Raw genomic sequence first — 23,186 nt, 5'->3', positions numbered from 1 at the left:
ATGAAAGTAACATAATAGCGTGCTCCTCCCAATGAAGAAACAGGAGTAGGCCCGAACACATCCGTGTGTACTAGCTCTAACTTCTGAGCCTTTAATGTTCTGCCTGCTTTTGCAAAGGTGACCTTCTTCTTTCCTAGAACACATGACTCGCAAAAGTCCGATTCAACTTTCTTTAGACCAGGAATTTTACCATTAGACACTAGCATTTTCATTCCTTTGTCACTCATGTGACCTAAACGTTGGTGCCACTGACTGGTTAAGCTACGATCATTGGAAACTGTATTTACTTCATTAGCTGGAACTTCTACCATATAAAGAGTGCCTCTCTTCTTACCCTTGGCTATTACTAAGTTCCCCTTTATTACTTTCCACTGACCTTCACCAAATAACACACTATATCCTTGATCATCAAGATGTCCAACAGAGATTAGTTTCTTCTTTAGGCCAGGAATAACTCGGACATTTTCCAAGGTCCAATTAGTGCCCAAAGAGGTCTTCAGCTCTAAGTCTCCAATCCCTGTAATGTCAAGACAATGATCATTAGCCAAACGAACTTTACCAAGATTACCTGTTCGTAGATTCTTCATCAAATGTGGACTTGGAGTAGCATGAAACGATGCTCCTGAATCCATAACCCACGCATCAATTGTATTCTCAATGCAGCAAACAAGGACGTTATCATAATCATCTGTTGCAACTGCAACATTAACTTCCTTTGGCTTTGATGATGTTACTGGCTTAGTGCACTGGTTTCTGAAGTGTCCAGTCTCCTGACAATTCCAACATTTAATATCATTCCTCGTTCTCGACACACTCCTCCTTCTTGACTTTGACCTGCCCCTGGTAGTGTTATTTCTGCCTTTTCTCCTACCCCTCTCTTCTGTGCTCAGCAAGTTTCCTGATGGTTCTCCTGAGCTCTTTCTTCTTATATCTTCTCCAAGAATAAAATCACGAATGCTCTCAAACTTGAGCTTTGAGGACTCTGTGGATCCACTGATAGCTGTGACTGAACCTGACCAGCTTTCAGGTAACGAAGATAATAATAGAAGAGCTTTGACTTCGTCATCGAACTTGATATCAACTGACAGTAACCGAGAGATAATATTGTTGAAGTTATTAACATGATTTGTTACTGAAGCACCTTCTTTCAACCTGGTGTTCACTAACTGTCTGATCAAAAACACCTTGTTAGAAGCAGACGGCTTCTCATACATATTTGCTAAGGTCTTTATCAAACCATGTGTCGTGGTTTCGTTCACAATGTTAAAAGCAACACTTTTTGTCAACGTGAGTCTGACAAATGCTAGGGCTTTCCTGTCAAGTGTTTTCCACTCGTCGTCTTTCATTCCTTCTGGTTTATTCTCATTCAAGGCATCGATCAGATCCTTCTGACATAACAAATCTTCAACCTGCATCTTCCACCACCCAAAATCTTGCCCATCAAACTTGTCAATTTTGATATTTCCTTCTTCTGCCATTGTAAAAAAAAATATTGGATATGAGGACAACAGCAATCTGATCTGTAACAGTAGAGTCTGATTTGTAACAGTAGAGTCTGATGGCGGCTAGGGTTGATCTGGATCTGTAACAGCAGAGTCTGGTGGCGGCTAGGGTTGATCTGCAGAGTCTGGTGGCGGCTAGGGTTGATCAGCAGAGTCCGGTGGCGGCTAGGGTTTAGCACCTGCAATCTGATCTGTAAAAAACAGCAGCAATAACCTGCAATCTGATCTGTAAAAAAACAGCAACAACAGTAGCAGCCACTGGATCTGTAACAGCAACAGCTAGGTGACGGCTGTACCTTAATAGCAGCAGCTAGGGCTCGACAGTAGCTGTGACTAGCTGCAAAAGGCTGCTGTGATTAGCTAGGGTTTAAACCTGAAGCTCTAGATACCAGTTGTTAAGGCTATAATCTGCCTTCTATCAGAGTAGAAACCCTAATCGACTAGTAATCACAAGCAAGCAATAACCGAAAATATAAACACAGAATAAAAGAACACGAGAATTATAGTGGTTCGGTTTCTAGGTGAAACCTACATCTACTTTGGAACTAGAGAGTATTATTATTAATTTGGAGGGTGTTACAAAGCATGTACAATGAGAGACTATATATAGACTAGTACCACCAATAAAAAATGGCTCAACAAATTAGGGTTGGCTAGACCCTGACTTGGTCACCAAGTAAACTCCAGGCCTGTTTTTATTGGACTTAAATACCGAAGCCTACACCTCAACATATCTCCTTGACATTGACAGAGAGATATCTAATTTGCTTGCTGGATCCTTTTTTGTGGGATTTTGTATGACTGTCTTGGCTTTGCTTGCACGCCTTCGAGTTTTGACTCAACAAGTAACGGCTACTTTAATATATATCGAGTTTTATTGTCATTGTGATCATTATTGTGATATACGAAATTGATCTAAAAAGATAATGTAATGTCCAAAAAACAAACTCACCGTCCGGTAGCTCCTTTTCCGGCCACCGGCTTGACGCTGGTGGTCCGGCTCTCCGAGTTCCGTTTTGCTCGCCTTTTTCCGTTTTGCTCGCCTCTGGCTCTCCGTTTTGCTTGCCTCTTGCCTTGTTCCTTGTTTTCCGACGCTCCTTTTTTGCCGGTGGTCTCTCCGGCCGTAGATCCTTGTGCCTCTGCCCTTCGTCATCGGCTCTTCTTGCTGAGCTCCTTTTGGTTCAGTAAGTTGTCAGGGTAATTCCTTTGCTGTGATTAGGTGTGGTTTGTGGTGGATCCACGGCCCTCGGGTTTCTCCGCGACTGAGGAGTAGTCGGTTTCAGGGTACTTGGTTTTTCCGGTGATAGGGTCGCCGGAGTGGTGTCTTTTCGGGTTTGGTGATCCCGGTTGTCAGATCGGTTAGTTGCAGCTGCAAGTTTAGACCCCGTTCGCTTGCCCTTGTCTCCATCTCCTTCGATGCCTTCAAGTCTCGTTTTCGTTTTTATCCGGGCATTTTATCCCTGTGCCGCTGCTCCCCCGCTTGTTCACCACTTGTTCGTGAGTTTCTAGCGGTTTGTCTGCTTCGTGACTCTAGTTGAATATGTGGTATGGGTGATTCCGTGTTCGGGTTGGGGTGGTTTGCGTTGGATTTTGGTGCTCTTAGTTTCGAATTTCGGGTCATCAGAGGTTTCGATTCGTGGTTCGTAGTTTTTGATTGTTGATTCGTGGTTTTTGATTGTTGATCTGTGGTTGTCGCTTTGTGATTGTCGATTGGTTTCGATTGTGGTTCGTGGATATCGGTTGTGATTCGTGGTGGTTGCCGACCTATGTCGATTTATGTATTCGTGGTGGGTTTTTGTCAAACTTGTGTTGCGATGAAGACCTGAAGTCGTGATTGCTTTGAAGTCGTGATTGCTTCGTGTTGTGTATTCGAGTTATGTATTGTTTTAGTCGTGATGTTGTAGGTTGCCAACTAATCTGTATTGTCTTGGTAGATTCGTGTTCACTGTAGAATGTTCAGCGGAGGTTGTGTTATGGAGGTCGTGTTGTGTATTTGAGTTATGTATTCCCTAGCATCTTGCTAGTTTTTTTAAATTTTAATATAATTATTGCCTTTCGAAAAAAAAATGTCCAAAGTTTACCAATAAAGGAAATAATGTCCAAAGTTTACCAATAAAGGAAATATCACTTTTTCAGTCACCCAAAGAAGACACTTATTTTAATTTTTTGACTGAAATGCTTATTTTGTCAAAGATCTTATCACCTGATTTTTTTTAAAAATTGATTATCGAAAGGACATGATTGGCTTTTATGTTTCCAAGAGGTCTACATTTTTGCATTATCACCACACGTAACTTTCAATATCACGATTCCCGGTCTTCTATATACGGGTTTGTCACTTCAATTTTGGATCCCTAAGTGACCGTGCTGCTGATCTGCAAATGTTTTAAACCATCATTTGTGTTATAGTGTGTACAAATGCTAGACATCACCTTTAAGGCTTTAATTGGCCTAAATTTAAAGAAGAGTATTTGTCCAAATAATCCTTTTTAGACGAAGTTAGATATAATGTTCGTTTTTGGTTGACGAAAAAGGTGGCATTCATTCTTTTGGTAAACTTCGGACCTTACATTACCTTTTTTGGCCATTTGCCCTTGTAATATTAAGCTTATTTCATTTTCCGAACAGATATTGGTCGACGTTGTTTCAGTTTTCAACATGGTTTCCTCTGTATCCCTAAAGCAGCAGTCAATGAAACTAAATCAACGAGGAATCCAGGTATGTTTTCACTTCTATTAAGTTATATTATTCTTGGCTTTATCCTGTTAATATAGGCTTACAACCGTCTTTCTACTTAAATAATTTCTAGGTCTTCTTGAAGAAGCTATTTTTTTTTGGAGTGTGTATGGGAAACTGATAGGTTTATTTTACTTGAGAGCAAGAGTGAACCTAAAAGCAAAAATCCATAGACAATAACGGGTGACGTTAGGTTTGTGTTGGACCACACCTAACGGCGCGTCAGAATCCATCCGCCAGTCTATGTGGCGGAAACTAATGAGGCGTTAGTTGGTGACGAAAAAAAGTGTCAGTCGGTATTTTGACGGGATGGAGATTAGCCATAAGTTTTGGATTCAACCAATCAGATATTTTATGTTAGTTATTTAAATTATTATTTCTTTCACCCAATTTTCAATCAGAGTTTACCTCATCACCCTACCCAACATTTGACACAAAAACTGACACTAACAGTTAAAAAATGTTAGAAACTGACATTGCCGATTAGGCAGATTGCACTTTTTGGACAAAAAGTGCATAAACTACCCGTGATATCACCGACACCATTAGAAATAGTCTTATTTGCATAGTAACGTGACCAAATTTTCTTCAGGGCTATAAACTGTTACCTGAAACTTAATTACGTAAAATGTTTTTATGCAATTAACGTACGTATGTCTCATTGGTCGTTCATTGTTTACATTCGGAGGACAAAAACTCGCGATATCCATGATTTGTTTTTCTAGACAATAATCCGGAGGATGACTAGACATCTGTAGAAGACACTGTTACCATCCGCACATATAATCTTTATCAAAATGTAGAAATGTAGATTGCTTAAGCCAATGAAAACGCCCTTTTTTCCCCATGTGTAAGTAGATATGAAGTTTCATATTTGTGATGATGTATTATCACAAATCAAAGTGATAGTATTCTATCTGATAAATGCATCTTTATCAGAACACACTATACATTAACTTCATAAAGATTAAATTTTGGTGAAGTAGTTATTATTATGGATCTTAGTTAAGCAGTTCTGCAGTTATAGTCTACTTAATGTTTTTTGGTCAAGTTTTTAATGACTTCGATGCAAAGTCAAAGTGGAGCTTTTCTAGTGAAACATTGCATTAATTCATGGGTCCTACTCTTTATTTTAAGATATCAAATGGGTATTATTAAATTATAGTTTGAACCAGCAAAGTAATACAGTCAAGGAAAGTAGGAAAGACTATTATTATATATATGAGACAGAAATAACACAAAAACAAAACAGTATTTTGAAATCTTGAGTGCTGTGGTTTCCCTTTCCCATATAATATAATATTCAAATATTCAATATTTCATGCCGGATCTTGTCTACATTTTACTTCCATACTTCCCACTCTGGTCTGCACACACCCACACACACACACATCTTCTTTTTTCAGTTATATCACTACAACTTGAAAAGTCAGGAACTTTGTGATCAAGAACTCATTTGGAGCTTCTATACTAGTGGGTAATTGTTCTTAATCTTCATTTTATGATTCCTGTTTTATTTATTGGTTTTTGTTGTTTTATAGATGATGATTAGTTATTGAAAAGCTATTGCATGCATCATCTGATTGAAACAACATTCTACTAATATTGTGTTTAACTTTGAATCACAACAAAAGTATTAAGGGATCACTCATTAACCTGAATATAAAGTGTGTTTAGTTCATGTTAACAGAAGTTTTTGCTGCTGTAAATTGCTTTATCTGTCCTAGAAAAGTTTTGTATTAGGCTTTCTATCAAGGGAAAAAAGTTGATCTTTTATGTTTAAAAACCCTGTTCTAAGTACCATTAATTGGAGCTAAGTTGAGTGTTGGACTTTGGAGTAACCTTTCCGATTATGTGAGCTTCAGAAAAGAAGGTTTTAGTACTAATACTGTTTATGATATAATGACTGTTGTAATTGTAATCACCTTATTACCTTGTCTTGTTGATACACTTAGTCATAATCATTGACACAAGGTATACTATAATATATGATTAAAGTACAATAACTTACCAACGAGCTTCTAGCTCAGTGGTACCCGATGCCTTTGATCTCTGGGCCCACAGTGGGGGAAGCTTTGACCCAAGAAAGGCGCAAGTTCGATTCTCAGTCTGGGCGCCCCGCATGGAATTATTTCTCCCTCCGGGGGAATTTGTGAAGTGTTTCGGAGGTCTAGCTAGCTGGGGTAAAAATCGCCTTGCCGTCACTGTGGTTACTGGGAGGAGGTACTTTGCCGGCACAGGTCTCTTTCGGGGTGGGATTGGTGGGTGCTACGGCACACAGGGTTAGCGTGTCCCTGCCAACTTACACGTTGACCCAAAGTACAATAACTTTGAAGAAAAAGGAATCCTAACAATCATAAACAATTGCATTTCAAAAGTAATAAAACAAGTTTGAATACAACTTATATAAAGATAAAATCACTAAAAGAAGCCAAGATGGCAAGATCTTAAATGGAATAAAAATGGTACAAACCCTACCTTTAGGCCCAGTCGTCTATGGCTACTTTAAATGTTAATTTTGTGGTTCTTATTTTTATGGTAAAAGGAGACATAAAGTTTTGATGTTGGGGGGATGCATATAAGGCCATACTTGCATTCTTGATTTGAACAGAGTGAGCTTTTTATATTTCTGATAAAGATGACTTGCACTTTATATGCATTATTACTGATTACTTTCATTTACTTGTAGTGTAATATATCTTGAAACTAAGAAATCGAAATAGACTATAAATCATGGTTCAAACACTTGAAGCGATCAAGGGTGGTGGTGGATCCATCAAAGTTGGAACCACTGGCACCATTAACGCGCTAATGTCAAGGGAACTGAAGTCGGATAAAGTTGCATCTCCAAGAGCGGTCCCATTCGTACCAAAATCTCCAAAACGAGCCTTGGAACCTAATGCTACTACTACAAGTACAATTGTAACAAATCCTAAGGAAAAGTTGCAAGCCGATGAAGCAAGCACTAGTTGCAGCAACAACGATAGCAAAATGAATGAGAAACATGCTAGCGTTACTCAGAAAATGAAGCACCATCATGCTAGAAAAGATAGCAGGAATCCTTTTCTTCGTTGTGATAGTACGTCGGTTGATGAAAATGGAACTCCTAGTAGGAAGAATCACAAGAAGAGGTCTTGTATGGTTGAAATAGTCGACGTAAAATGTGGAGTTCCTGCAAATCCAATAACAAATCGGCTGAAGAAACTCACTTTCTTGAAGCTTTTTGAAGCAAACGGCGTGAAGTAAAACGTGCAGGGTCGGCTTTAAATTTTCAAATCATCTAATGAACAAGGATGTATCGATATGATTTAGATTCCATGTATGGAATAATGGAATTTTGTTGACTACTCATTTCTTCTTTAATCATGCATAACTATTGAAACTACTTGTGTTGAAGGAAACTCAATGGAATTATATGAAACATGCATCATGCATGTCAAGTTGTGAGAAATTCATTTTCTTGAATCTTTCTAAAGCCAATTGTAAAAGTAGTCAAGTGTAGGGTTGTTAACGAGTTGAGCTTATCGAGTATGCATAATAATTAATAAAAGCTCGTTGATCTAGTGATCCGAGCTCAAATCGACTGGATTACATCCCTATATAATTGCGTTAGCATAAGGCATCAAGGTAGATGACACTTGTTTCATTTCTTAATATGGTTTACCAGGTAAATAATTCAAAGTATGGGATAAAAGGATTTTATTGACTACTTGTGTGGAAGGAAAATCATTGTAAAGATAAGAAAACATGTCATGTGGAATTGTGAATATATACTATTAAGTCAATAATGTTTTGTCCATGACAACTAAGTTCGCTTTGGCTATATATAGTTTGTCAGTTATCCTTTTTTTGCCTAACTATCAGAAGCTGTGTAGAAAGTTACAAGCTTGTCATATTCTTAATCGTTGACCAAACTTTGACTACGTTAACACATGGGGCATAACTGCCTGTATCTTACCTCCTAACACCGTTGATGAGATTGAGTAATGTTGTTATATTCAAAGTATATTTAACTGAATTTATTTAAGATAAAATGACTGAGATTAATATTAATAAATAAAAGTAAACTAGAAAGTTTACTAATATTGAGTAATAGTTATTTATCAAGTGAATAAATTATTTTGGTACATATATATAAATAGTGGTGTGCATAATTTTTTTTAGAGTGGTTAAAAATTTCAAAATTTCATATATACTCCATCAATCAATCAATTCAATATTTGTTAAATGAATATTCAGCGTAAGAGGTCTTCTGATTCTGTAAGTTAGGTTTTTTTTTTTTTTTGAAAGGCAATAATAATTTTATAAATTAAAAAGGACTAGCAAGAAGCTAGTAGTTACAACAATTCCAAATACTAACATCAACATTACACGAATCCGCGATTCTACCGACCTCGAAAATTACAGTAACTAATACCCGCCATCCAAATCAACACCACACAGGACCACTTAAGGGCAACACTGGTTAGAAACATGAAATTGGGTGAAAAACAAACCACGACAGCCACACGATACTACAACGATACTGGGATAACACCCGTCGATCCCACAATCTAACCAAGTGGTGGTATAGTGAAATGCAGAGATGCAGCGGAGAAAGAAACTACGATTGTAAAATCACGACCAATATCCACGACTTTATCCCGACCTAACCACCAATCAAAAAACCCACAATTAAGAATCACCGCGACACCAATCATCGAAAAAACCCGAAGCACCAATCTAATTTCACGATATAATCCTCGAAAACAATGATCATGAACCTTGATTATAACAATAACAATTACCCATCTCGATCTCGAACACCCCTAACACTATGACATGTAAAGCATCAAAACAACCCGAAAACACTACCGCAAATCACTTGCCATCACAATCTAATATCACAAACAAAAACCACCCAAAAAAAATATCCAAAATCACCCGAACCCACGAAATAAATAACTCAAAACAAATCACGAAAACTACTATTATATATAACCAAAGTACATGATCAACTAGCAAATATTATAATTTAAACATGTATATTCTACACCAGTTAGAATATTACTCGTATAAACTCTCTAGCTAATAGAGTTGAAATTCAGCTCAAGCTTCCACTCCATAGATGGCATTCAAATCAAACAGACAAGTGAAAAAGGGGGTCACATGAAAGAACTCGATATCATAAAATTGCAAATGGCTTTTCAAATCATTCAAAATTATATAGCTCACCTATCTGATTGCCACGACTTGAAGAAACTCGATGTTATACCGGTACTGTCGCAACATAAAAACCACCCGAAAACAACCGAAACCACTCCACGTAACTCGAAAGAACCCGAAACAACTCGAAAAATCCGAAACAACCCGAAACAACTCAAAAAAGACCGAAAACATCCAAAAACATCCGAATCTGACTCGAAACCAGAAGGAGCACCACCCAAAATCGCCATCTGACCTGAATGAACACACGAAATCTGCTGTGAATACTCGACCAATTTTATTATGTAGCTTACAAACTCGAAAAAATGTCATCTGACAAGACCCCAATTTCTTCCACTTAGATCTATCTGAAACGGTGCCACTTAAATCAACCCGGAAACCATCGATCGAAAACAAGAGAGGGTGGTCTGAAAATAACAACACCACGACACACATGAACTATCATAAAAAGCACGAACTACTTAGGACTACAAATTCAAATTAAACCTAAAAATCGACAAGCTACCGAACGAAAAAGACTAAAAAGAAGAGATGAGAATAATAAAAAGGATGGAATGAGAGGTCCTCCGGACCGCCGGTAGAAACCGGCGGCCGGAGGAGAAGAATGGTAGGTGGCGGCTGTGTTTTTGAATTAGGGTTTCTTAGAAGAGAGAGTGGAGGAAGGATCGCTGTAAGTTAGGTTTTTATGATCCAATTAATATATATTGTAGCAAAAAAAATTGTATATGTAAAATCTTGAAGATACCATAAATTGAAAAATACAAGTGATTGATGACATAAAATGGAAACCAAGTATTTTCCAAGATTTTAATGACAATCAACTAAAACAACTTAGTGATGAACAACTAACTAATTGAGTTCTGCAAGATTATTAGAAAGAAACAACACTCACTTCTTTAGTGATTCTAATTTGCTCCAATAAAACAACAACAACAACAACAACAACAACAAAAAAAAAACAAAAAAACAAAAAAGAATAAAAATACAATTATGTACATGCAACCATGGCTGTATATTGATGTCAAGAGACACATCTTTGCAGATATAATAATAAGGGGACTTTACAGTTACTTGAAATATAGCTGCACAAGTTTCTTTAAGGTGTCAAAAACACTTGTGAAAGGATCGAACTTAACAGCAGACGTGAGTTCAAGATCAGGGAACTGATTAGTTAGTGCTTGTTGCATTCCGTTCATTGACATCATTGCAGCTAATCGGCTATCCGACACCTCACAGTCTTGTGGTGTGTCCTTAATTTGGGTTGGATCATAGCCATAATCAGCCAACACAAGCTTGTACTTTTCTATAAATTCTGGCCCTGGATTTGGTGTCCTTGAATATATCTGAAAACATCAAAACCATAGACCTGAGTATATATATGTTGCAGGCTTGCAATACCAAGTTATGTTACAAATCCATTAATGCATAATTGTAAATTGTGTGTTTTCATGTAGGTGCATTGTATAGGTGTACCTGAATAAAGCTCTTGTCTTTTGCTCCAGAAACAAGGGCAAAATTGTCATAATCGGTATCAATTACATCATAAGGTTCTTTCGGAATGAAAGGCAATGTAGGAAACCTGAGATAACACTTTTCTCTAATCATCTCTCGTCTTTCTAAATCTGATTCCGCTTTCTCGGTATCTTCCTCCGAAAGACACTGAACCCGACCCCGTATACCAGTGATATACCCGTTGGGCCCACCATGAACACAAAAAGTATCTACTTGAATTGCTGGTGTTTCCATATCAAATGTATACACTCCCTGCATTAAGAATCTTGCAGACTCATCTAAACGTAAAATTCTTTATTTTGTAAAGTTGAGTTTGAAATCTACCTGGGTGCAGTGGCAATCTTCTTGACCTTGACCAGCAAAACCGCGTTTAAGTGAAGCAACTTCGAACCATCTTCCGGAGTATCTTACGGGGTCGAAGTTTCGTGCTGTCATCCCTTTCATCATCATCATCATGTTTGAAACTTCGTCAACAGGAAGGGTTGGGATATTGCTCGTGGTACTTGCAATCTGGCATAAATTATTATGCCATAATTCTGTCGCCAAAGCCTGCAACGTGGGTGTCCATATTTAGAAACGACAAACATAAAAAATTAAAAATCTTTTTAGTAAATTATACAAACTTAGTAAAATGTTATTTGCCTGTCGTCATTGTTACAAGAAAATGACAACTAAATTTGGATCCACATAGTTTCCTTAATGTGTCAAACTAGATGTAGCAAAAGTTGGTGAAATATGGGCTCCAATTGGGTTGACCTGTCAACTCACTTTTACCCAACCTATTATTATTATACATGCTTTTATTGAATATGATTATAAAAGCTATATCATAAACATTTGTTGTTGGTGGTGTGGTTGTAAGTATTGAATGATTACGAGAGTGTAAGCATTTGAATTTCGACCCAATGACCCATTTGACACACTTCCATTATAGCTATTTAATACATTTTCACCTTTATATAAGGGTTACTAGACGCATTTACTCTATTAACGATGAGCACCGAACCTACAACCACTCGAAGGCCACTAGTAACCATTTCGTTTAGATTATACGTGTCGAAATCCATTGCGATGTTCATGAACAGAGAAGTTAGACACCAAACCTGGTTTGTTGAGGACAATAGTACCAATGAAGAAGCAATCCCTGATACAACATGCCTAGCTACATCCATGCTTAATATTGGTAGCTCAATAGAACATTTGAACCTAATATTATTTGCCACTTTCCTGTATAAAGAAATAAATTGCTACATATTAATATATAAAATTCCATATGCATATTAAATTCCAAAGCTCCTTCACTGCATGTATATTAAAAGGTAGTTACTCATCTGTATATTATTCAATATCCTCCTTAGATCATACATAGAACATTTATCAAACAATTATATTGTTTTATTTATACAAAATAATAAAAGGTTAATACATTAAAATTACATCATTTATAGAGTTCATTACAAACAATTATCAAACAGTTTATTGTCCTCTAGAACTAAATTCAATCAGTAGCTTTGAATCATTCGGATTTTAAACCATTAATCATTCTGTTTATGAAACGCACAAGTTAAATCATAGTAATAACTAAGGCACTGCATTGTAATTATTTTACCTTTTTATCAATTAGTAACTGTCAACAAAAAAAAAAAAAAAAAAAAAAAAAAAAAGGTCACGGATATAACAAATTAACATATTAATGTAAAACTAGTGAAATCACCCGTGAAATCACGGGTTTGTTTAAACGAAACAGTTTAATGATAGATATTAAGTGAACGTAAATGCTAAAGTTATTTAGTTTAATGACCCGTAGAACCACATAGTTCGACTAAGAAACTTGTCAACTGAACATTTCATCAAACACCTAAAATGCATATTTAACAATCCACATTCAATCATAAAAGATAATATTGGTTGTCATTTTATTTTAAGAGTGTAAATTAAAATATAAATGTAGAATTGGTTTCCTTCTGCCTAACTTTTATAAATAATTAATTAAAATAATTTAATATTAATAATTAAAATAATTATTAATAAGATTTAATAATAATAATTAATTAATAAGATTAAATTTTAATTAAAAATTATTTAGATTAATGACATCATCCACCATGCTTAGATTTTTTTCTTTTTCTTTTTGATTTTTTCTTAACAAAGGAATTAGCCTAATAATGATATCATCATTTTAGCAATATAATAATGACCCGTAGAACCACATAGTTCGACTAAGAAACTCGTCAACTGAACATTTCATCAAACACCTAAAATGCATATTTAACAATCCACATCCAATCATAAGAGATAATATTGGTTGTCATTTTATTTTAAGAGTGTAAATTAAAATATAAATGTAGAATTGGTTTCCTTCTGCCTAACTTTTATAAATAATTAATTAAAATAATTTAATTTTAATAATTAAAATAATTATTAATAAGATTTAATAATAATAATTAATTAATAAGATTAAATTTTAATTAAAAATTATTTAGATTAATGACATCATCCACCATGCTTAGATTTTTTTCTTTTTCTTTTTGATTTTTTTTTAAGAAAGTAATTAGCCTAATAATGACATCATCATTTTAGCAATATAATAGAAACTATAGATAGACTATAGATAGATAGATAGATATAGATATAGATAGATATTTCTAATTTCCAATATTGGTGCGAAATTTCCGGATTTATGTGAGATTTACAGATTTTGAGCAGATTTTCAACTATTGTTTCAGTTGCGAGTTATTGCGTGAGATTTCTAATTTGTGCGAGATTGCAATTGTCCATGCGATATTTCCATATTTGTGCGAGATTTTCAATTTTGTGTAAAATAAAATAATGCAGTTGAGGTTTATAATACATACATATACATATATATTTGCAATTAATCACCTTAGGTTTCGAACTGGCGTACTGAAAACACATTACTACAATTTTACAAACCCTAGAGAGAGAAATAGATTTAGGAATACCTGACGATTGGGGGTGAATGTGATGGAAGGAGGAAAATTGTTGATTTTCCTGTGACGGTAGTAGTAGTAAAGTGGTGGCCGGTCATTGTTTGACGCTGGCCGGAAAAAAGTGTATTGAAATTTCAACCACCGTCGGCGATAACGATTGTCCAACTGGTTTTGTGTCTCTGAGAGTGACAGACAACCGGTTATAATTTGCGCCAAATATCTTACCTGATAAAAAAGTAAGTACCATGTACAACTATTGATCCATAATGTACAACCTCATTAACAAGCTCGAGTGTGACTTTCTCATTACTGTTGGACTTATTAACAACCATAAAGTTCGTAGTTTTATCAAAGAAAAAAAATCTTACTGATTCGTAAGTATCATAAATTTCTTTAAACGTGCAATGGAAACTTGAAATGATGTTAGGTTTGTAATCGTTAATGTCATAACGTGCTCATTGAATTGGAATCGTAATTTAATTTACATATAATAAATAATAATAATAAATAATATTATAAATAATAATGTGCTCATTGAAATGATGTTAGGTTAGTATTCGTTAATATCATAAATTTCTTCACACGTGCAATTGAAACTTGAAGTATTACGAAAAAAAAAAGGTTGCATAAATGGAGTGGTTGTATAGGGGAATTAAACGATTTATGATGTATAACCATATAATGTGAGAACTTGTAGTTATTATTATAGCACACATTCTTTATGTCTCAATTAATACAAATAGAGGTTATCACCAAAATGCCCTTTTTTTAAAGCTTGTTGACTGACAGCCCTAAAAAAAAAAGTTTGACAATTTGCCCTCGCAAGGCGCACGACAGCTTGCGTCCTTGCGACCTTGCGACCTTGCGTCTTTGCGTCTTTGCGACGTTGCGACCTTGCGTGTAGCTGTAAAAGAACTAGTTAAATGATCAGTTTGCGTTCACTGTTCCCACACACATACGCAAACTCCTCTCTGGTGCCCTTTCGCTCGTCATTCGCAAGATCCAAACACTCGCAAATCACTCGCAAAATCTTCATCATCATCCTCACGTCATCCTCCTCACATCTTCATCGTTACTAGATCTTCTTCATCCTTCCATCTTCGATCTTCCCGAGTACAAGCGAGCTTCTACGCCACCAACATCATCGAATCACCATCATCGTTCACTATGTCTCAAGAACAGGTTAGATTTCTTAGATCTATGTTATATTATTCGATCTACTTCATAATGCTTAGATTTATGTGCTAAAACAAAGTTTTTGCACTCTTTGCACGCCAACTGTTCGAAAAAATGTGTCAACGAAATTTGTTTGTATTTTGTGTTTTTGATTGTATATTATTGAGATTGCGTACGATACCCAGGAATTTTTGCTAGATTCAAGTTGTGTAACTCTGTTGCTATGTAGACGCAAGACAATCCTTGCGTCCTTGCGTATGCCTCACAATGTATGCAAGGTGATATTTGCGACCTTACGTTTGCTATAATTTTACCTTTGCATGTGCACGCAAGGTAACCCTTGCGTCCTTGCGTCTTGATCATAAGTTACGCAAGGTTAACCTTGCATCCTTGCGTCTTGCACATCTGTTACGCAAGGTTAACCTTGCGTCCTTGCGGCCTTGTACGCAATCTCTGTCTTGCTTGCTTGCGTCTATGTGATTTTCTTCTGTTGTTCTTCTGACTTTTACAGGGCTATGTGGAAGGTAAATTGACCATGAAGAATATGTTGACCGTGATTCCTCAGGTCAAGAAAATGTTGACTGAGAGACAAGAAAAATTATTTAGAAGTACATGCTTTGGTCCCTGGTTAGATCTTTCATACACGGGTAATGATCCTGGCCTAGTACATGCCATGCTCCAACGGAAATGTGAGCGTTCAGAAAAATTAGATGCTAGTAAGTACCCTGAAGAGCAACAAGATATATGGTTTCATTTTTCTCCTAATTTTATGATTAGATTTGGTCGGCGTGAATTTTGTTTAGTCACCGGCTTTATGTTTGGTAGCCAGACGGACATGGCACATTACATCCCTCGAAATTATGAATCTAAGACCGCACCCATTAGACGACGTTGTTTTCCAGAACGTCTCGATGCCAGCAACATTTTGGTTAGTGATATACAAAACATCCTTATCAAAAAACAAGGTGATGTAAAGGTTCCCAAGGTTAGTGACGATGATATTGTTCGACTAGCTATAATTTTGATCGTAGAGAGAGCGTTTATGGGGAAGCAGGGGCAACATGTGGTTAGTAAACAGTTTCTATGGTTGGTTGAAGATTTCAATAAGGTGAACGTGTACCCATGGGGGTCTCGTATTTGGGATGCTACTTACTCAGCGGTGAGCGAAGGTTTTGAGGTTCGAGAAAGCCAATTAGAGAGTGGGGGTGGAAAGGCTTACACATTGGCTGGTTTTATGTGGGCATTTAAGATTTGAATCCTCGAGGCATACCGTCGTACCATTAAGAGTTTTGCAACCAAAACTGATAAGGATGGAGTACCAAGAGCATTATTTTGGAAGCGTTCATCTGCTGAAACCTTTACAGTGTCTGACTACCTAAAACTTCTACATATAATGGTTAGTTAATATCTCCAAGAGCTTTTTATATAGTGTATATACAGCAGTTTCTGTTTTAACAGAGCAGTTTTATGTGTCGCATGAGGACGCAAGATACACCTTGCGTCCTTGCGTGTGTCGCAAGGATATCCTTGCGTCCTTGCGTGTGAACCGTGGGTTATACTTGTTACAGGCGCAAGAATCATGCTTGCGTCCTTGCGTGTATCGCAAGTTTACTCTTGCGTCCTTGCGTCTATTCGCAAGATGATCTTTGCGTTCTTGCGTCTAGACGCAAAATTACTTTTGCGTCCTTGCGTCCTTTTGTTTTTACTAATATAACTTCATTTCAGGATGATTGTCCGAAGAGAAAAAGACCTTTTCGTTCCCTGCACCCATCTGAGACAGAGAGAGGTTGTCAATGGTGGATCCAGAGTTCCTCTTACTTTCAAGGAGATGTTGTTGAAGACGAGAAAAATACACAAGATGATAATCAAGTTGAAGAGGAGTTGGGTGGCAGTTTGAAGGAATTATTGCAGGAGGAGTCAGAGCAGACCTCGGACCCTCATCCAACACAAAAAGGCAACAAATTGCAGGAATTGTTGCGTATGGTTAATATGTTGACTAAGAGGGTGGATGATCAAGAAAAGGAGTTGGCTGATTGTAAAAAGAAGCTTGATGATCATGAAAAACGTTTGAAAGAACAGGAACACCAGGAACATCAGGTAAATTGGCGCAAGTTTTTTTTGCGACCTTGCGTCTTGCCTGTTATGATGGCGCAAGGTTTTACTTGCGTCCTTGCGCCTGATGTTATATCAGACGCAAGTACCATCTTGCGTCCTTGCGTCTTTTTGTAATTTAGGCGCAGGTTGTACTTGCGTCCCTAACTCAGACGCAAGGACTTACTTGCGACCTTGCGTATGGCTACTTTTCTTATTTTTTGCGTTTTGTTCATTATAGTATGCTGATAACGAGGATGCATATGTGGATCCTCGATCTTTCTCTGACAATGATACATCTCCGAGGGTTGTTAGACGTGGGAAAAGAGAAAGAAGGCCCACTCATTTTTTAAATTCCCCTTTCACAACACCGGGCTACAGAAAACCATTGGAGAAGGTATATCTATAACATTCACCAGGCGCAAGGTTTTCCTTGCGTCCTTGCGCCTGATGTTTATAAGACCTTGCGTTTTGCGTCTTGGTATACGCAAGATATATCTTGTGTCCTTGCGTATGTTTGCTGACTCATATATTATATACAGTTGTCTGACGAAGTAGCTTCTAGAGTAAAAAGGCTGAAAGTTTCTCATCAAGGGACTAAAGAAGCTGAGAATGTGTTGCCAATGGAAACTGAAAAGCCTACTGAAAAAGGGGCTGAAAAAGCTGTTGATAAACAAGATGAGAACGTGGCTCTGGTGTCTGAGGAGATTGAGCAAGGAGTTGATTTGCCATTGGTTAATGAAGCAGAAAAACAAGCAGACCAGCATGATGTTAGTGAATGACGCAAGGATCACCTTGCGTCTTTGCGTCTTCTTCATTGTTGGACGCAAGGATTACCTTGCGTCTTTGCGTATACTTCACTGATGGACGCAAGAACTGTATTGCGTATTTGCGTTTGCATTACACCGACGCAAGACAATTCTTGCGTCTTTGCGTCTTTATTACTAATTGTTTTTTTTTCAGAAAAAGGAAAGGAAGAGAAAAAGGAAGGAAAAGGATTGGGTTGGTGAGGAGGAAATTTGGTCAATGGTTGATAAATTTATAAACGATCAAGGAACTTTGCAACCACCACCACCAAGTGCATGGAGAGATCAAAGGAAGCATGTGGGGCCAGCAAAAGATTTGAAATCACTAATCCTCAATAAGCAAGATACGCGTTGCATGTTCATTTTCCAAAATGAAACCTTCCTCTTCCTTGATACTGAGTTTTGGAAACGTTTATTGGGAATTGCATTTTCTGGTTATTTGGAAAACATAGTAAGTTTGTTAATAATTATAAACTTATGCATGTTTTGTTTTGTTTTGTTTTTAGCTTTATAACATTCATAATCAACTTGATCTGATTATAGCATATTGATGGATGGGCTACCTTCCTGTTGAGATTTCGGCAGAGGTTTCTGCCCCGAGCTAGCCAGATGTCCTCGAGTCCTCAGTTTCCGATTGCAGATTATACATGTAGTTCTCGATGGACGATTATGCCATTGGGTTTCCTCAATCAACTGGAGAAATTCAAGTCCTTTTATGATGATGACACTCAAAATGAGGAGGAGAAGGGGGATACATCTAATCCTGAAGCAGAGGGGATCATTAAATTCAATCCCCCAGATTATATGTATTTGATTGGTCTTGGGGATGGTAGTGATGACCTTTATCCATCCTGGGCTGAATGTGATAAGGTTAGTCCTTTTTTTTTTTTATATATAAACTATACATTTTGAGTAAACTGTAATAGGCGCAAGACAAATCTTGCGCCCTTGCGTCCGTTCGCAAACACTCTCTTGCGTCCTTGCGACCCTCGCAAGATTAACCTTGCGTCTTCATTATGGACGCAAAGTAAAATTTGCGTCCATGCGTCCACCCGCAAGGTAGACCTTGCGTCCTTGCTCCTGACGCAAGGTCTACCTTGCGTCCTTGCGTGTCTCGCAAGGTCAACCTTGCGTCCTGCCTTCTTGACTTTTTATGTTTCTTTTGTTGCAGATTTTGATTCCAGTACATTTTTCAGATCCTGAACATTTTATACTACTCACTTTGAACTTAGATGAACAGAGAGTATTAGTCTATGATAGTTTAAAGGGTTGTTTGAAAAAAGGTCAACTCGAGGCTGTCTTCAAAAACTTATCAGACAACTTGCCGTTATATTTGAAGGCTATTGATTACTTTAACAAGAAGCAGGACTCGCAAATTGTTGACTATTATGAGAACAGAGAAGATGTAGAGTTGATGATCGAGGATGCACCGTATGTGCCAATGCAGAGTGGTGGCCATGGTGATTGTGGTGTTTGGGTCTGCCTTCATATGGAGAGGATAGTTTTTGGTTGGGATCAGATTGACAACATTGGAGACCCTAAAAAGGCTGCTAAGGACTATAGAATTCGAATGGCAAGAACATTCTTCCGTGCACGCTTTGATACACAGGAACCACCACCACCAGAGGACCCAGAGGACCCAAAGGTTGTTAATTAGTTAACTTGTAAATGTAATTATTATACAGTTTTTAGGTAAAACATGTAATTTTTGTATGTAAATAATCTGGGACAGACGCAAGGACTTTTTTGCGTCCTTGCTTCTGGTTTTTTGACAGAAGCAAGGTGTTGTTTGCGTCCTTGCGTCTCTTTAAATGGCTTACGCAAGGTTTTGTTTGCGTTCTTGCGTATGTTTGAAGGAACGCAAGGTTTTGTTTGCGTTCTTGCGTATTTAAAAGATATACGCAAGTTGATGTTTGCGTGCTTGCGTATGTTTCATGACATACGCAAGGTATTGTTTGAAAAGTTGCGTCTTTTTTAAAGACAGACGCAAGTTATTGTTTGCGTATTTGCGTGTGTTTGATGACATACGCAAGATTTTTCTTGCGTTCTTGCGTCTCTATGTAGGTCAATTTATGCCACATATTTAAACAACTAACTGAGACTGATAAACAACAAACTGAGACTGATAAACAAGCAACTAATTCTGGTCCCCTAATTCTGGTCTAAATCGTACGTTTGATAAAATTGAGACTGATAAGCTTGCGAAGGTTCGACTTTCTCTTTCGACTTTGACTTTGATTTTGAGGCTGTTTTTTTAACCCTATGAGAAGTAGATTCACCGATTAGGTCATAAGAAGCGCTACATGTTGTTCGGTTATGACCTGCTTGCTTGCAACGAGTACATGTTCTTACTTTCTTTTCAGTTTCTTCACCTTGAGATGGAATCCGATCGGTACTTTTTGGGCGTCCAGGTGCTCTTTTCTTTTGAATTGGGGGCTTTACGATTTTCAAGATCTTGGGCCCTGGATCGGACCATTCGGATCGATGGGGCAAAGGAAGGATGTGTTCGGAATATGTATTTATATAAGTTTGAGACAAGAACCAATGTGATACATAACATGTAACATCTTCCACTCCGAAGAGTCGTGCTGCTGCCAATACATGTCAGCAAGGTATGCCTGATAATTGACATTGCCCACATGTACATGTTCTATCTTCTAGATTAACGAGGCCGTTTTTCCTTCCATCACGCACCTCTATTAGATTGTTTGTCGATGGAAATGCTTGCCATCTTCTTGATTTGTTCGTCCTCTTACCTAATTTACGTTCAACATATGGAGTAACCGTTGAAGTGAGACTAACTGCTTTGTTGTGATGTTTGAAAAACCAATCCTGTATAGAAGCGCGAAAAAATTCCAATAACATGCAAACTGGTAGTTTGCGAGCATGTTTGGATAGAGCGTTAATAGACTCTACACTGTTGCTAGTAAGGTATGCATACCTAACATGACCAGCATGACTTCTGGACCATTTGTTGAAACCAACGTCATTTAGATACTTGTGAGACGCTTTTAATCTTCGTTGAAATACACTAACATGATCTTGAAAATCTGACAAACGATAAGCCTTAACCATTTTCCAATAGTGCCATTCAAAATATTTGAATTTGTTGGACATCGTTTTTATGTTCATGAATAGATGACGTGCGCAAAAAGAGTGAAAGGCTTCAGGAAACACATTTGAAATACCATGTGCTATTGAAGGAGCACGATCAGAAATAAAGGTAATCTCTGACATACGATTACTCATACCACAACTTTCTAAATGATCTCTTAGATTGCCAAAAAACCATGACCAAACCTCGTTTGTCTCGCCTTCACCAATTCCATAAGCCAATGGCAAAATTCCGTTATTGGCATCCATTGCAACAGCGACTAAATTTGTACCCAAGTATCCAGCTTTTAAATGTGCACCATCAACGATGATAATAGGGCGAACATTTTGGACAAATGATCGAATCTGCACGCAAACAAATCAAATGAGATTGCTATTAGTTTAAGATAAAACAATTGTAGGATGAGTGATACTTACAACTGCGCCAAAGGACATGTAACACATCACGAATCTATTTTCATTGTCAGTCACCACATTTGTCATGCTTCCTGGGTTATGAATCTTAATGTTATGAAGATAAATGGGAAGCATTCGGAACGAGTCATCCATACTGCCACGAAGCATCTCTATTGCATGACACTTGGCTCTCCATGCTTGATTGTAAGAAATGCTCACCCGAAAACGGTTGCCAACATCATCACGTATATCTTTTGGATTATAGTCTCGATTTGCAGCTTTGAACGATTCCATCAGAATACTTCCTAACACCTTTTTGGAAGCATGTTTATTATTTCCCATAATTTGGGTACGTGAGCATGTGTGTACGTCATGCAATTTCTTTACGATGAAGTTGTCAGTGTGGCGTATTTTGTATGCACTACATTTCCACTCACAATTTGGCAACATGCATTTAGCAGTGAATCGAGATTTGTCAGACTTTACAGGCTTAATTTGGAAGTTTTCTTCAAGACATTTTGTGTATAGATGGTTTACAAAATCATCCTTGTTTAAAAAAGTTTGTCGAACTTTAATCAAATCGGATACTCTATAACTAGTTGTTATTTGGCTCGTAGATTCAGTCTCTTGGTCATGCTCACTCAATAAAAGTGGCATATTCCAGAATACATCCTTTTTTTCTTCCTCTTCTTCATTTTCATCTTCATCTTGATCTTCTCTGTAATTTTCTTCCTCCGAAGCACTAGACGCGACAACTGATTCAAAAGGGTGATCTATTTTTTTAATTTTACATACGTTCTCAACTCCATAGTTGAAGAAATCAAACTCTTCTGTGTTTGGAGGTGGTACTTCAGGTCGTGCTTCTTCCAAATTGGGTGTCTGAAGGTTTGTGCTCTCCTCGTTTGTTGGTAGGTTTTGTTGGACATCGTGTGTTGGTAGGTTTTGATGGACATTGTGTATTGGTAGGATTTGCACTGACTGTAAGTTTTCTGGGAGTTGATGCATTGTAACTTTGTCGACAATGTAAATATTAATAGGAGCATTTGATATTGCATGTTGTAGAAAATCACGAAAGTCTTCATAATCATCAGTAATATCAAAAACAAGATTATCGACAACATATCTCATTGAAACAGGAGCATTAGGTGGCAAATTAATTTTTCTAAGAACATTTTTTAACAATATTCTTCGAGTAATTAGTTTTTGGGGAGCAACTGGGAGTTTTAATCGTGTTCTAAAACAATCTAGAGGCAAATACATAGGTAAGTTATTAATAAATTGAAAAGAACCACCACAACATATATGAATAACAAAGGTTTCATTATCACTAAAACTCATTATTTAAAATAAAGAAAGTTACCTTAATGACGCTTGAAATTATATGATTTATGTTGAAATGGTGGAAATGAAGTGAAAATAGAGCTGGTAATACCTTATATGAATTGAAAAAGTTATCCGTAATAGTACAAAAATCGTACAAAATCTTATCCACGAAATCATGAAAATCTTATCTGGATAAGACGCAAGACGCAAGGCGCAAAGGTGCAAGTCGCAAGACGCAAGACGCAATACGCAAGGACGCAAGTCTCTTTGTTACGTTTGTCAGTAACGCAAGGTCGCATGGTCGCAAGATCGCAAAGACGCAAGGTCGCAAAGACGCAAGGTGTCTTGCGCCTTGCGAGGGCAAATTGTCAAAC

General features: G+C 37.3%; 3 protein-coding genes across 5 annotated transcripts in view; 2 read left to right on the top strand and 1 right to left on the bottom strand.

The window, feature by feature from the left end:
* The first annotated feature begins 5,443 nt into the window (after positions 1–5,443).
* On the top strand, positions 5,444–7,991 carry LOC139852474 (uncharacterized). 2 transcript variants are annotated; one of them, XM_071841772.1, is made up of 2 exons: positions 5,444–5,711; positions 6,928–7,991. In XM_071841772.1, exon 2 carries the CDS (start codon positions 6,972–6,974, stop codon positions 7,482–7,484), a length of 513 nt encoding a protein of 170 aa, XP_071697873.1. In that variant the 5' UTR covers positions 5,444–5,711; positions 6,928–6,971; the 3' UTR covers positions 7,485–7,991. The 2 variants fall into 2 exon arrangements, with proteins under 2 accessions (XP_071697873.1, XP_071697872.1); XM_071841771.1 differs by having other exon boundaries at positions 5,444–5,715.
* Positions 7,992–10,336: 2,345 nt separating this feature from the next.
* On the bottom strand, positions 10,337–14,088 carry LOC139855448 (chloroplastic lipocalin-like). Of its 2 annotated transcripts, XM_071844672.1 has the most exons (5): positions 13,919–14,088; positions 12,059–12,182; positions 11,280–11,504; positions 10,917–11,207; positions 10,337–10,786 (listed from the first exon to the last, which is right to left on the bottom strand). In XM_071844672.1, the coding sequence occupies exons 1-5, from the start codon at positions 14,002–14,004 to the stop codon at positions 10,511–10,513; spliced, it is 1,002 nt and encodes a 333-aa protein (XP_071700773.1). In that variant the 5' UTR covers positions 14,005–14,088; the 3' UTR covers positions 10,337–10,510. The 2 variants fall into 2 exon arrangements, with proteins under 2 accessions (XP_071700773.1, XP_071700774.1); XM_071844673.1 differs by lacking the exons at positions 12,059–12,182; positions 13,919–14,088 and adding an exon at positions 11,909–12,029.
* Positions 14,089–16,367: 2,279 nt separating this feature from the next.
* The window catches only part of LOC139853497 (uncharacterized), a 96,266-nt gene continuing 89,447 nt past the window's right edge, over positions 16,368–23,186 (top strand). Inside the window, exons 1-9 of the mRNA XM_071842889.1 lie at positions 16,368–16,478; positions 16,808–17,179; positions 17,415–17,570; positions 17,716–17,943; positions 18,137–18,430; positions 18,523–18,849; positions 19,151–19,439; positions 19,836–19,927; positions 20,044–20,139. Coding sequence (XP_071698990.1) covers positions 16,476–16,478; positions 16,808–17,179; positions 17,415–17,570; positions 17,716–17,943; positions 18,137–18,430; positions 18,523–18,849; positions 19,151–19,439; positions 19,836–19,927; positions 20,044–20,139 — 1,857 coding nt within the window. The 5' untranslated portion in view covers positions 16,368–16,475. The remainder of the gene's footprint in view (positions 16,479–16,807; positions 17,180–17,414; positions 17,571–17,715; positions 17,944–18,136; positions 18,431–18,522; positions 18,850–19,150; positions 19,440–19,835; positions 19,928–20,043; positions 20,140–23,186) is intronic.

Source organism: Rutidosis leptorrhynchoides, chromosome 6 (assembly GCF_046630445.1).
Source record: "Rutidosis leptorrhynchoides isolate AG116_Rl617_1_P2 chromosome 6, CSIRO_AGI_Rlap_v1, whole genome shotgun sequence".
Lineage (NCBI taxonomy): Eukaryota > Viridiplantae > Streptophyta > Magnoliopsida > Asterales > Asteraceae > Rutidosis > Rutidosis leptorrhynchoides.
Note: the sequence above shows the minus strand (reverse complement) of the source record. Positions and strands in the feature narration are given on the sequence as shown.